Below are 11855 nucleotides of genomic sequence, written 5' to 3'. Positions count from 1 at the left end.
TGGTGGGGTCTGCACTCACACTCCCATTTCTGTGGAGAATTAAACAATACCCTGCTCCACCAGTGCCATCATCTCCCCGCCCCCTTTTTTTCTTCCTCCCTTTCCCCTTCTTTGTGTTGTAATGACATGTACATCCTTGGGTTTGGGGGGTGTCCTTTCTGAGTAGATGTGAGTGTAAGTCTTTTCTGTCTCCCCCAGCACTCTTTACTTCTCTGCTGGGCTCAATAGTTCAGTGCAAAGGGCACACGTCGCTCACAGACAATATTCACAATTAAGGGGTTTATTAAGGAAGTTTATAGGTTACAAATGATACAAACTCAAACTCACATTCACTGCCATAGAGTTGATGCTGACGCTTAATAACCTTATAGGATAGGAAAGAACTTACCCTGTGGGTACCTCTTTCTGGGACTAGAAAGCCCTGTCTTTCTCCCATGGAGCTGCTGGTGGTTTCGAACTGCTGACCTTGCAGTTAGCTGCCCAATGTGTAACCACTATGCTACCAGGGCTCTTGACAAATGACTAGGATACCATGATTTAGATTGAACAGCCTCTTCTAAGCCTTGCCAGCTGGCAGGCCCCTCTCTCTGGTCTTTTGACTGCTCTGTCCTTTGGCCCATTGGTTTCTGCCTTGTTCATGCCATGTTAAGAAGCCTTCTCTGGGCTGTTTAAACGTGCCTCAGGGATAGGACACATCATTACACACCTCAACCTGAAGGTACCCAGCTCCAGCTCCAGCCCCATGGGTTAGCAAAGCAGCTCCCTCATTTGTGAGCCACCACAAGACAGCCTCCAGTCCTCAGCTGCACTTGCTCAGTGGACAGGGAAAGCCACCCACCTCTCTGTCTCAGGATGTGACTCCTGGTGTCAGAGCTGTCTCCTGGATCCAGGAGGTTCCATGCGCTGGGATCTTGGGGAGAAAAGGCCATGCTCCCCTCCTGGCTCGGCTCGGCCTACCTCGTCTCTTCTGCTGGGAGCAAAATCCCACCTCCTGCTTCTGAGATGGCTCATTTTATACCCAGCAGGATGGCGCCCACAGTGAACCCTGTTAGCCATCACACGCAGCTGAATCATAACCCAATCAGTATCCTCCACCACCACCTTCACTAGATCCGTCAGGAAAACAAGGCTTGTTTGGTGGGAGGAACAAAAGTTATGGCTTGAAAAGCCATATTAAACAATTCCCTGCATCTCAGTGTCCTGATACTCATGAAACCATTCACTGCATCTCAAGGTCCGGAAACATTCTTGAAGGAAAACAAGGTCGCAGCTCTCCTGCTGTCGTTCGTTCGCTTGACCTGCAAGCCATTGGTGAGGTGGCACCTTACTATATCCTCTTGCCATTTCCCTCCTGATTCCAGGCCCTGGTGACAGCAGAGCCGTGTCTCCTCATTTGTTTTGCCTTGTGCGGACCTGCTCTGAGTCTCCGCTTGTCATTCCCATTGGAACACAGAGCTTCTCAAGAACCAGTCCTCATGCCTTAAACACGGTGCAGCCTGGCTTCCCATTGCACACTCGATACAGCGCATGGTCTGCAAAGCCCTTCCCAGTTTGACCTACATGGGTTTCCAGCTGCACCTCTGGCTAATCCCCATCTTACACGCTACAATCCAGCCACAGTAGATGCCTTGCCTTCTCCATGCTGAGCACCCCCAGGGACCTTATTGCTGTCATGATGGCAATATTTGATGTTTGTGCAAATGGAGTGACATGAGCTTTTTCAGGAACGCGATGTGTGCCGGATCACTGAGTCAGGTTGACATTTCGTTAGGTCAGGTGGGTTTTGGTAAATATTATGTGAGACAACTGCACTGCAGATGTAGCTAGCTGGGATGAGGTTTGGGATGAATCATTTTCTCTCTCAACAACTTGTATTTTATGGTGTGAAACTTTTGGAAACAGAAAGGGGCCCAGACAGGCACCCTGCACTGTTTGTACATAATGATTGCTCGGCTCTCCTTTTCTTCTTAGGCCTGCATCCTCTGCCTCACGTTCTAGATGACTTATCAGATAAGTGCTTCCCAGCCATCGGAGCCCTGCGTCCTCTGGTACCCCACTCACTCCTGGTCTGTTCTTCTCAAGTAGAGAGGGTCTTCATATATATGAATATATATATATCTCCCTACGTCCTCTGGTACCCCACTCACTCCTGGTCTGTTCTTCTCAAGTAGAGAGGGACTTCATATATATATATATATCCCTACATCCTCTGGTACCCCACTCATTCCTGGTCTGTTCTTCTCAAGTAAAGAGGGTCTTCATATATATGAATGTATGAATATATATATAAAACATTTCCTGGCCCTCAGCGAGCTATTGAATGAGAGCAAGCCCGACTTCATATATATGAATATATATATATATATCTCCCTACATCCTCTGGTACCCCACTCATTCCTGGTCTGTTCTTCTCAAGTAAAGAGGGACTTCATATATATGAATATATATATATATATCCCTACATCCTCTGGTACCCACTCACTCCTGTCTGTTCTTCTCAAGTAAAGAGGGACTTCATATATAACCTTGTGTGGCTGCTTACAATGCCACAGTCAGTAAAAAAATATAGCCCTCCGCGCCACCCTTTGAGAGCATACCATTTGATTGTGCCCCTTGCTCGCCGTGGCTGAAAGCAGCCCACCCCTCCTGTGATCACACTGGGTTCTGCAACGGCTTTCTCTTGGGCCAGGGATTTCCGAGGAACCAGTTGCTCTTTCTTTGGATACTCGTGCCGCCCTTTGCCTTGTGGAATGTTGGCAACACTGTCGCTGGCTTCCTGTCTGGACACACACCCTATGGTATGAAGCAGAGCTGTATCTGTCCGCTTCTCGAGTCCTGCAAGCCCCTTTCGGTTAGCTCGTGCTGTGCCTGCTCTTGCTCCATGCTGTTCTTCAACCCAGAGGAGGAGGACAACGGTCCAATGCGACGGCCCGAGAGAAGGGTTGCAGGACTGATTGACATCGTCCAAGGATAACACTCTCACCGAGGGAGAGAGGTGGACCACGGTCTATGCCTTTTTCTTCCCAAGAAGAGGTACCAAATGGATGTACAAAGCCTGTTTGTGGGTCAGATGAGTACCAGACCCTGTACCCATGCTTGCCACGCTTCCTTGCCACGCACTGTGTTATTGATGAATGGCCTGTGTGTGACACTAAACTTTCATCGGCTGCCATGACACTTGATAGTGCATTCATTTCTTTTCGGAGGCCAGGGAAAACATCGACAATTGGGTGCAATTTGTGAGGCCGGCCACGGCCAGGCTGTCCTTTGTGCTAGGTTTTTGAGTTATCACTTCAGTGTGTGCTCTTGGTGTGTACCTTCCTTCTTTCCTTCCCATCCTTCTCTTTATTCCTTCCTTCCTTTCTAGCAGCCACGATCTCCCTGTTGATGGTTTATATATTTACCTCTCCACTCTTTATGGTGAATTAGGTGAAGGTTTTCAGAGACAGTGATCAGCTTTCCACTCAACAGTGCATTCCCCATTTTGTTTCTCCTCAGCCAGGGCGCTCCTGCAGTGGTCCACCATTTATTCCACTCTCCATTCCTCCTCCTCCCCTGACTCTCTTGAACTTTGTCCTTGGGTAAATGCTGCCCTTTTGATTTGAAATCTTTGATTATTTTGAGGTGTGTGTCCCTCACCAGGGTTACTATCTTCCTTCGGGGTCTGTTTATTGCTTGGCTGAGAATTGAGCCACAGAGGTGAATTTAGCTCTAGACCTGAAGGGTGCCTAAGGGCCACATTTAGGGAGATTAGTTCAGTCTCTAGCCAACCAGTAAGCTTGGTCTGTTTCATGATTTGGAGTTTTGTCCCACGTTTTTCTCCCATGCTGTCCAAGACCGTCCAATGTGATACTGTTCAGAGCAGTTGGCGATGGTAGTTGGGCACCATCTAATTCTTCTGTTCTCAGGGTTGGGAGACTGCCATTATTGTGGTCCATTAGTCTATTGGCTAATTATTTCCTGTACCCTTTGATTCTCATCATTCTTCTTTGCTCTGGTTGGGGAGAGACCAAATCGTGCACCATGGATACTTTAAAGATGCATGTCATGAGCTTTGTAGACTCCTACTGGTATTCGTTACAGTAGGATTTAGAACATTGGTTTGATGGACCCCGTTGAACCAACAGGCCTTAGTGTTTTCCAAGACAGTGGTCCTGAGCCCCCTGGTCCAGTGATTCATTCCCTTTCGGTCAGTTTTTTGACTCTTATTTCAGTCATAAACTACAACAGAAGCAATGTCTAAGAGGGTTTGGTATCACTGGACCAACATAAGCTTATCAGGATATTCACAGTAAGGAATGTGTATACAGTGTACACACGCAGGGAGCCTGCCAGCTTTGCTCGGCATTCTCAATCACCTGTCCTGAATATCGTGTTGTGCACTCTTGGCAACCTAAAGATTTGTTTGGTCCTTTATAATCTCCAAAAGCTCTCCTGTAAACACAGACAAAAAATAACCTATTCGGTATCTCCATGGGTCAAGGTCAGGTGAACTCTGGCATACAACTGAAGCGACTTTACTACAGTTCCAAATCAGAAACACCGTCACACTGTTCATCTTTGTCTTCTTTCCTTCATCGTGGGCATCCTCGTTAGCTCCGCCCTTTCTTTCTGAACACTGTTTCCTCAGCCTCTGATCTCAGGTCTGAGTCCTGCCTGTTGCCCTCAAAATGGGCTTCATAGTCGAATAACGTTCATATCCCTTATCTTCCCATCTGGATTGGAAATGCCTTAGAGGCAGGGTCTATGTCTCATTCCATGCCTTTTCTAATGCTTAGATGCCACCTTTGACTGGTGGGAGTTCTGCTTGGAGGTGGACTTTCTTTCACGTGCTGGTGGCAGGACCGTTAGGGAGCGTTTCTCAGCCCACGTCATCCTCTACACTCTCCCTCGTCCCTCCTCTCAGTGTCAGAGAGGACATGTTGTTGAATATCAATGAAGCTCATGCTATGTATATACCGAACAGTGAAAGAAATCCCTCAAGGGCACTGCTCATAGAATAAACATGATCACCAGAACGCACATTACTGTTTCTGTACAGGCGCACGTGTGTGTGTGTGTGTGTGTGTGTTTTGCTTGTGAGCGTGATCAAACCATGCTAAATGAAACATCAGAGGAAGTCTAAGAAGCATAACTGCACATCTAACTCGGGCCCTGCAGCCCTGCTTTGGGCTGTTCCCAGGTGAAATTTGTCTGTATCTTTCATTGTCTGTCAGGCTGAGCTCCAGAAGCTGAGGCAACAAGCCCTGGAGACCAAACACTTCATTGAAAAGCAAGAAGCAGAGGAGAGAAAACTCCTGCGAATCATTGCTGAGGCTGATGGTGAGAGGTTGAGACAGAAGAAGGAATTAGACCAGGTAGGAACACCTGCGGACCTGCCGCCCTCTCCAGGTATCTGAGTCAACTCCTCCTGGATCCTCATTCCTAGCTAAGCACGCCCAAGAATAGCGGCAGAGGTCTACCTTCTGCGGATGAATTATGAAAAAGGCATTCATTTATTCCACTCATATTTATGAGCCCTTCCTGACTAGGTGTCAGTCATGAGGCTGGGCCTGGGGGACACATGATGGACAAGAAAACGGCCCTTCTTCGCCAGGAGCTCACATTCCACTGTAATTGCTCAGGCAGACTTCTCAATGATATTCAGGAAGTTTGGGAGCTGGAAACTCAGATGTGTCACTCAGCAGCTAGAAACTCCACTGCTTTCAGGGACCTGGCGGGCAACACTGGATGAGGTTGACCAGGGTAGGGCAGAGAGAAGTAGGTAACCAGTAGAAGGTTCTAAGGAGGGTGGGAGAAAAGGGTGGCACTAACCTCAGGTTTCTGAAAAAGGCCAGTGTTACTGGTCTGACGGAGACTGGTGAAACACTTGGGGCCCTTCACCTCTGGACCCGCACTCAGGCCTGGGGTTCAATGTTCACCCAAATAGCAGACAGGACCGTTTTGTAAAAGGAACACGCAGTATCAGGGAGGAGTGTTCCCTTCAGACCAACCCATCCTCAGAGACCCAAAGGGTGGCCTCTGCCCCAAACCACAACCCAGAAGGCAGGACGGAGCAGGAGGGGAGGACGGATGGAAAATGGGAACCCAGGGAGGAGATGGGCAGAGGGCGATTCAATTAGGGACATTACACTCTAGGTCACAAAACAAGACGTGCATAAAGTGTTGAGTGGAACAATTTGCTTTGTAAACGTTTGCCCAAACCACAAGAAAAAGTTAACAAACCAACCCAACCAACAGAGACGTGGTGCACCTTGGCAAGAGCTGGCCCACCTTCAGGTCATTCAAAAGTCAACATTTACAGCAAACAATGTCTGGGAATCAATCAAAATGGCCCACTCGTGGGCCAATACATGCCATCCAGTCGTTTCCCATCCACTGTGAGCTTCCCTAGTGGGCTGCTGAGACTGTGAGTCTTTGAGGGTTCAGAAGCTTCATCTTTCTCCCGGAGCGGTGGGTGTTTCAAACGGCTGACCTTGCGGTTAGCAGTCCAGTGCTCAACCCACTCTGCCTCATGGATCCTCCTCATGGGTCAAAGCCATGGCTTATTTGTTGACCTCTTTCTCTTTCCAAGGAAGCTGTGAACTCTGATGGGAGGAGGCCTGTGTGGATTGTCTAGCAGGCTATTTTTAATGCCTGACCACGTGGTAGTGGTTTAAGCATTGGGTTGCTAAACCTCAAGATTGTGTTTCAAACCCACCAGCTGCCCCAAGGGAGAAAGGAGAGGCGAGACTGTCTGCTCCCATTAAGATTTACAGTCTTGGAAACCCTCTGGCACGATTCCACTCTGTCCTAGAGGTCTACTGTGAGCTAGAATAGGCTCAACAACTGTGGGTTGGGCCTGGACAGATGGGCCGTCCGTAAATGCTCACCGATTGAATGAATGCTGCTGTCTTAATCGAAAATGAGACTTTCGGTCAGTGAGTGATAGTTTTCTGATGGACATGCTCTTCCCCATCGTTCTAGGTCATCAGTGAGAGAGATATTCTGGGGTCTCAGCTTGTTCGACGCAATGACGAATTAGCTTTGCTCTATGAGAAGATCAAGATCCAGCAGTCCGTGCTGAACAAAGGGGAGAGCCAGTACAACCAGAGGGTGGAGGACATGAGGATCCTCAAACTTGAGATCAAGAAGCTGCGCCGGGAAAAGGGGATTCTTGCTCGAAGTGTGGCGAATGTGGATGAGCTCAGGTGAAAGGAGACCGTCGGGGCTGAGGGCACTGGGCTTGCTTGGGGCTCCTGAAGCAACCTTGTTTCCACGCTTGTTGGTGACTGAGGCTCTCTATCAAATTGTATAAAGTCATTTTCATGTGATGCAGTCCTTCAACAAGTAACTAGGGTAGAATCTACACGGTATTTGTGTCATTGCGAATGTGAACCCATTTCCTTTCTGAAGGGAAAAAGAGTTAAAGCAAAACTAAACAAAAAACAACCTTTTCTGTGTGTGTGTGTGTGTGTGTGTGTGTGTGTGTGTGAGTTTTTAAGTCAAATTACCAACACATACGAGTTACAATTCAGAAGGCAGGCTTTCTCCAGTGAGCTCCGTAGAATGTGTTTGATAAGGCTGATGCAAGAGGCGGTGTGCCAATATTGAAATATAATCTTGGCAACAGCGGCTCATCGTCCTCTTAGAATCTCAGACAGAAGGAAAGAGCTGAAAAAATGGGCTTTTATCACTATGTGCAAACTCTGCCTCCTTAGACGGTGGCCAACTTCTACATCTTACTCTTGGTTACCTCCTGCAGCTTTCGGTTCAGCCCACTGTGCCACCTTCTTTGCTGAGATCTTGCCTGACCCAAGATCTTCACTCCCTCTGGGAACACATCACCGTGTTTTACACCGGTGATTGCCGGAAACCAAGTCAGAGGCCTGGTGGTTTCTCAGCAGTTAGGCTTATTCCCCGCAGACTCATAGGTGAGCGGTCCCCATGACCACCTTGGGGCAAGGACACCCTTTGAATCTGCTTCTCAAATTAATTTGATTAGAAAAGAGTGCTGATATTCGAGGCAGAGTTGCCACTGGCAAGGATGGATCGCTCTCTGTCTCTCTCTCTCTATTGTTTTCCCAGTTCTTGTAAAACTTTTTATTGTGAGCTGGGTGAAAGTTGACCGAGCCAATTGGTTTTCCATTCCACATTTCAGGCACATTCTGTCGGGTGACCTGGATTGCAATCCCCGCAGTGGGACGCCAGCACACTCTTCCCTCTTCCGCCTCTGTTTCCATCCATCCCTTTTTCCTACCCCTTCCTGTCGTTGACCTTTACCCCTGGGCACATGTTGATTTTCGGACCTGGTGTGGCTGCTTGAAGTTGTGCTGTACTTGCCTGGTGTTGCTCTTCACTGTATAGGCCTAGTGTTCAGTTGGACACCGAGCAACCGGAGTAGCTCAGTTCCAGCCTTGAAGGGTGACGCAAGGCTCTATAGTCTTGGGGGTCCCACTGGCCTCTCTGTGACCAGAAAGCCTGTTTTTCTTTTTGTTTGTCTGTTGTTGTTTTTTTACCATTTTGAGTTTTGTTTCACATTCTTCATCCACTCCATCCAGGACCTTCTATTGCACTCCCTTCTAGAGAGGTCAGCAGTAGTGGGCAGACACTCCCTGGTTTCTCTGGTCTCAGGGCCATTGAGGCTGACGGTTTCATGGTCCATTAGTTCTTTGGGCTCATGCTTTCCATTCATTTTGGATTTTTCCCCCACTTTTCTTTGCTTCAAATGGGGAGGGACCAATAGTTGCACCTTAGATGGCTGCTCACAGTTGCTTCTTACCAAAGTGGAATGTAGAACATTGCTTTGTGGACTTAAATATATATATATATATTTATAATATAATATGTAATATTATATATAATATTATAATATAATTTATAATATAAATATATATATTTTTTTATTTATGAGTTAAATATATATATATGACTTCTATATATTTAAGAGTTGCTTATCCTTCAGATAATGGAAGTAAAACTTTCAAAAATGTGAGAAATGCATAAGACTTCTAAGGATTAGAAAATCACTCATAACTTTACTACCTAGAGATAACATGACTTATGTTTTGGAGGCAAATCCATTTGTTCTAAGTAGCTATTGAATGATCTCCAAGACTATCAATAAACTTGCCAGTCATGAGGTTTTTTTTTTAAGAACCAGATTTGATTCATTATGGGTCATTATTGTTAGTTTGTTGAGAATAGACTTTTTCTTTTCACAGGGAAGAGACTTTAATAAAGCAACTGGAGGCAAGCAGCCATAAATTCCACTCTCAGCCTTGGCACATACAAGCTGTGTGACCTTGGGCAGATCACCTAACTTCTCTGAGCGTTGGAGGCATAGTTAAGACTAAACATGGACATGCATGTGCAGCGTCTAGCACAAGATAAGCAGCCAGTGACAGTAACGAATATCCTTGTCCTTCTCTTCTGATGACACTTTAGAAAGTGCAAGTGTTAAAAATATGCTTTTAATTCCAAGCAGCTTGTTCTGAGCTCCCTGTTGAGTGAACATCGTGCAGTTAATTCTAATGGTTTGTCTTGCTAATGAGGGGATGTTGCATTATTGGTTTAAATGAAGCAATTAAGTAAAAGAGATGGCTTAGTATTAGTAAGCTGCTCACCCTCAGCAGACGAAGACAGATAATAATATCCTTATTGCCCACGTCAATGCAAGTGTTTGCCTCTCCTCCCGCCCTCTAAGCAAGCTTCCCAGCCAGGGGGTGGCAGAACCTCACAGGCTACTGAGGAGGTTTGTACCACAGTCCCTCTGAACTGGAGGTGCCGTGGATTTCCAGAAGCACGATCATAGGCGGAGTTAGCTCTCGAGGAATTTTTAAGTCACTGATGTAGGTGTGGAGCATGAGAGTAACTGTTATCCCACCTCTTCACTCCTCAGTCCTGGCTGCCAATGAGATGTACCCACAAGACTTCTATACTTCAAAGTCCACGTGACACATTAGACTAATTAAAGTAGAAACCCTCTAAGGGTTGGATCTAGGCCCCCACCGCCACCCCTAAGAGTATGTTTTCACAGCTTCTCAGATACTTCCGACTACACAAAGGAGGAGAATCCAACTTGCGTGTCCCAGGCAGAAATCAGACATGCCTTCACACGCCAGCCTTCTTTTCCTCCAGTCTCACACCAAGTGTTCCTCCCACAACACTCCCCATTGCTACTCGGCTTGATGAAGTTGTTGCACAGGCCAGCGGAGCTCACACACCACCCTCACAATTAAGGAAGCTTCTTAGGGGACTTAACAGGTTACCACAAACCAGCATCAGAAAGCAGGAAGGATGCAGTGTTTGGTCCATGGCAGCACCTCTCCTCAGCCAGCGGCCATGTCTCTCTCTGGACCAAGGCCTCTCAGCCACTTGGTCTGTTGGCTTCTGCCTCCATAGTCCCTTGGCCGCTGCTCTGCCTCCCAAGTCTCATAGTCTCAGTGCTGCCCCTCTGTTCTGTCTTGTGAGTCACCGTCATCTTCATGGCAGTGGGTTTGGGATTTGGTGTCTCGGTCAGATTAGTAGGCCACTCTCTGTGTTCCCCAAAGTCTCCCTAATTCTCACTTTCTAACTAAGGCCTGGTGGCACAGCGTTTAAGCACTTGGCTCTAACGGAAAGGCGGGGCTTGGAACCACCAGCTGCTCCACCAGAGTAAGATGTAGCAGTCGGCTACCATAAATATTTATAGCCCTGAAAATCCTACGGTGGCAAGTCTACTGCCCCCTAGAGGGTCACTCGGAGTCGGGATTGTCTTGATGACAACACTTCTTTTTTTAATCTGTGACTTAATCTGTACATAGTAACCATTTGAAGACACCATATTCCAGTAGGCAGAGGATTTCCTTTTTTGGTTGTAGCTTTTTGTTACGGTTTGGGTGAAATTTTACACAGCAAATTCATTTTCCGTTCAACAAGGTCATGCTCACTTTGTTCCATGACATCAGTTGCAGTCCCCCAGTGTAACAGCGCTCCTCCTACTTGCTTCCTTAGCACCGCCCCCTGCCCCCCATTCTAGCTGCCCTCGTTTCCTGCCCCCCGGGCTGTAGTTTTGGGCAACTGCTGCCCTTTTGGTCTGGGATCGTTGGCTGTACGTGCACTGAAGAGTAAGCTCCTCACGGGCTCGTTATTCACTCGATAGGCCTGCAAGTTGTTTGATGGAAGGTTGATCTCCAGAGGTAGCTTAAACCCCAGGCTTGAAGGGTGTCTATGGTCACAGTGGTGGTGGTGGTGGTGGTGTGTGTGTGTGTGTGTGTGCGCGTGTCTTGGGATGGGAGTGAGGGGAGGGGTCCACCCGTCTCCATTTGTCTTTTTCTTTTTAACCATTTTATCGGGGGCTCTTATAGCCATTATCATCAACCATCCATCCATTGTGTCAGACACATTTGTACACATGTTGCCATCATACTTTTCAAAACATTTTCCTTCTACTCAAGTCTAGTCTGTTTCATGGGACAGAGGATTTCTCTGCAAATGAGATTTGTCTTCTCCAGGCAGGAGCTCTATCACATACAGAGAGAATTCTTGAAGGAGAGGACGCGGTGCCGAGCCCTGGAGGAGGAACTGGAGAACCCCATGAATGTGCACAGATGGAGGAAGCTTGAGGTAACACCTAGGGGCCTTCTTTCCCCGTCCCAACACCTTCTTCTTCTACCCCACTCCCTGCCCCATCCCCCAACCCCCGCTGCTTCTAACCAGAACCACGATAAGAAGCATGGCTTTATTTAATTCTGTGTAAATTGCCACCCCAAACGTAAGGCTGGATCAGATGTTTCAGAACCAAATGGTTCCCTTGGGTTTTGTTTAGTACATCTTGGACACAATCCCTTCTGCCTAAAACAGACCCAGGACTAGCTGTGAACTGGTCTTACTAA

The 11855-nt window shown here is 47.4% G+C and overlaps 1 protein-coding gene across 1 annotated transcript in view; it reads left to right on the top strand.

The window, feature by feature from the left end:
- Positions 1-11855, top strand: part of CFAP58 (cilia and flagella associated protein 58) — a 131016-nt gene that overhangs the window by 53614 nt on the left and 65547 nt on the right. Inside the window, exons 12-14 of the mRNA XM_045291425.1 lie at positions 5217-5357; positions 6967-7190; positions 11475-11586. Of these exons, the coding sequence (XP_045147360.1) occupies positions 5217-5357; positions 6967-7190; positions 11475-11586 (477 nt within the window). The remainder of the gene's footprint in view (positions 1-5216; positions 5358-6966; positions 7191-11474; positions 11587-11855) is intronic.

Source organism: Echinops telfairi, unplaced genomic scaffold (genome assembly GCF_000313985.2).
Source record: "Echinops telfairi isolate 266 unplaced genomic scaffold, ASM31398v2 ScPeMD7_70;HRSCAF=299, whole genome shotgun sequence".
Taxonomy (NCBI): domain Eukaryota; kingdom Metazoa; phylum Chordata; class Mammalia; order Afrosoricida; family Tenrecidae; genus Echinops; species Echinops telfairi.
This window is presented reverse-complemented; position numbering and strand designations above follow the sequence as displayed.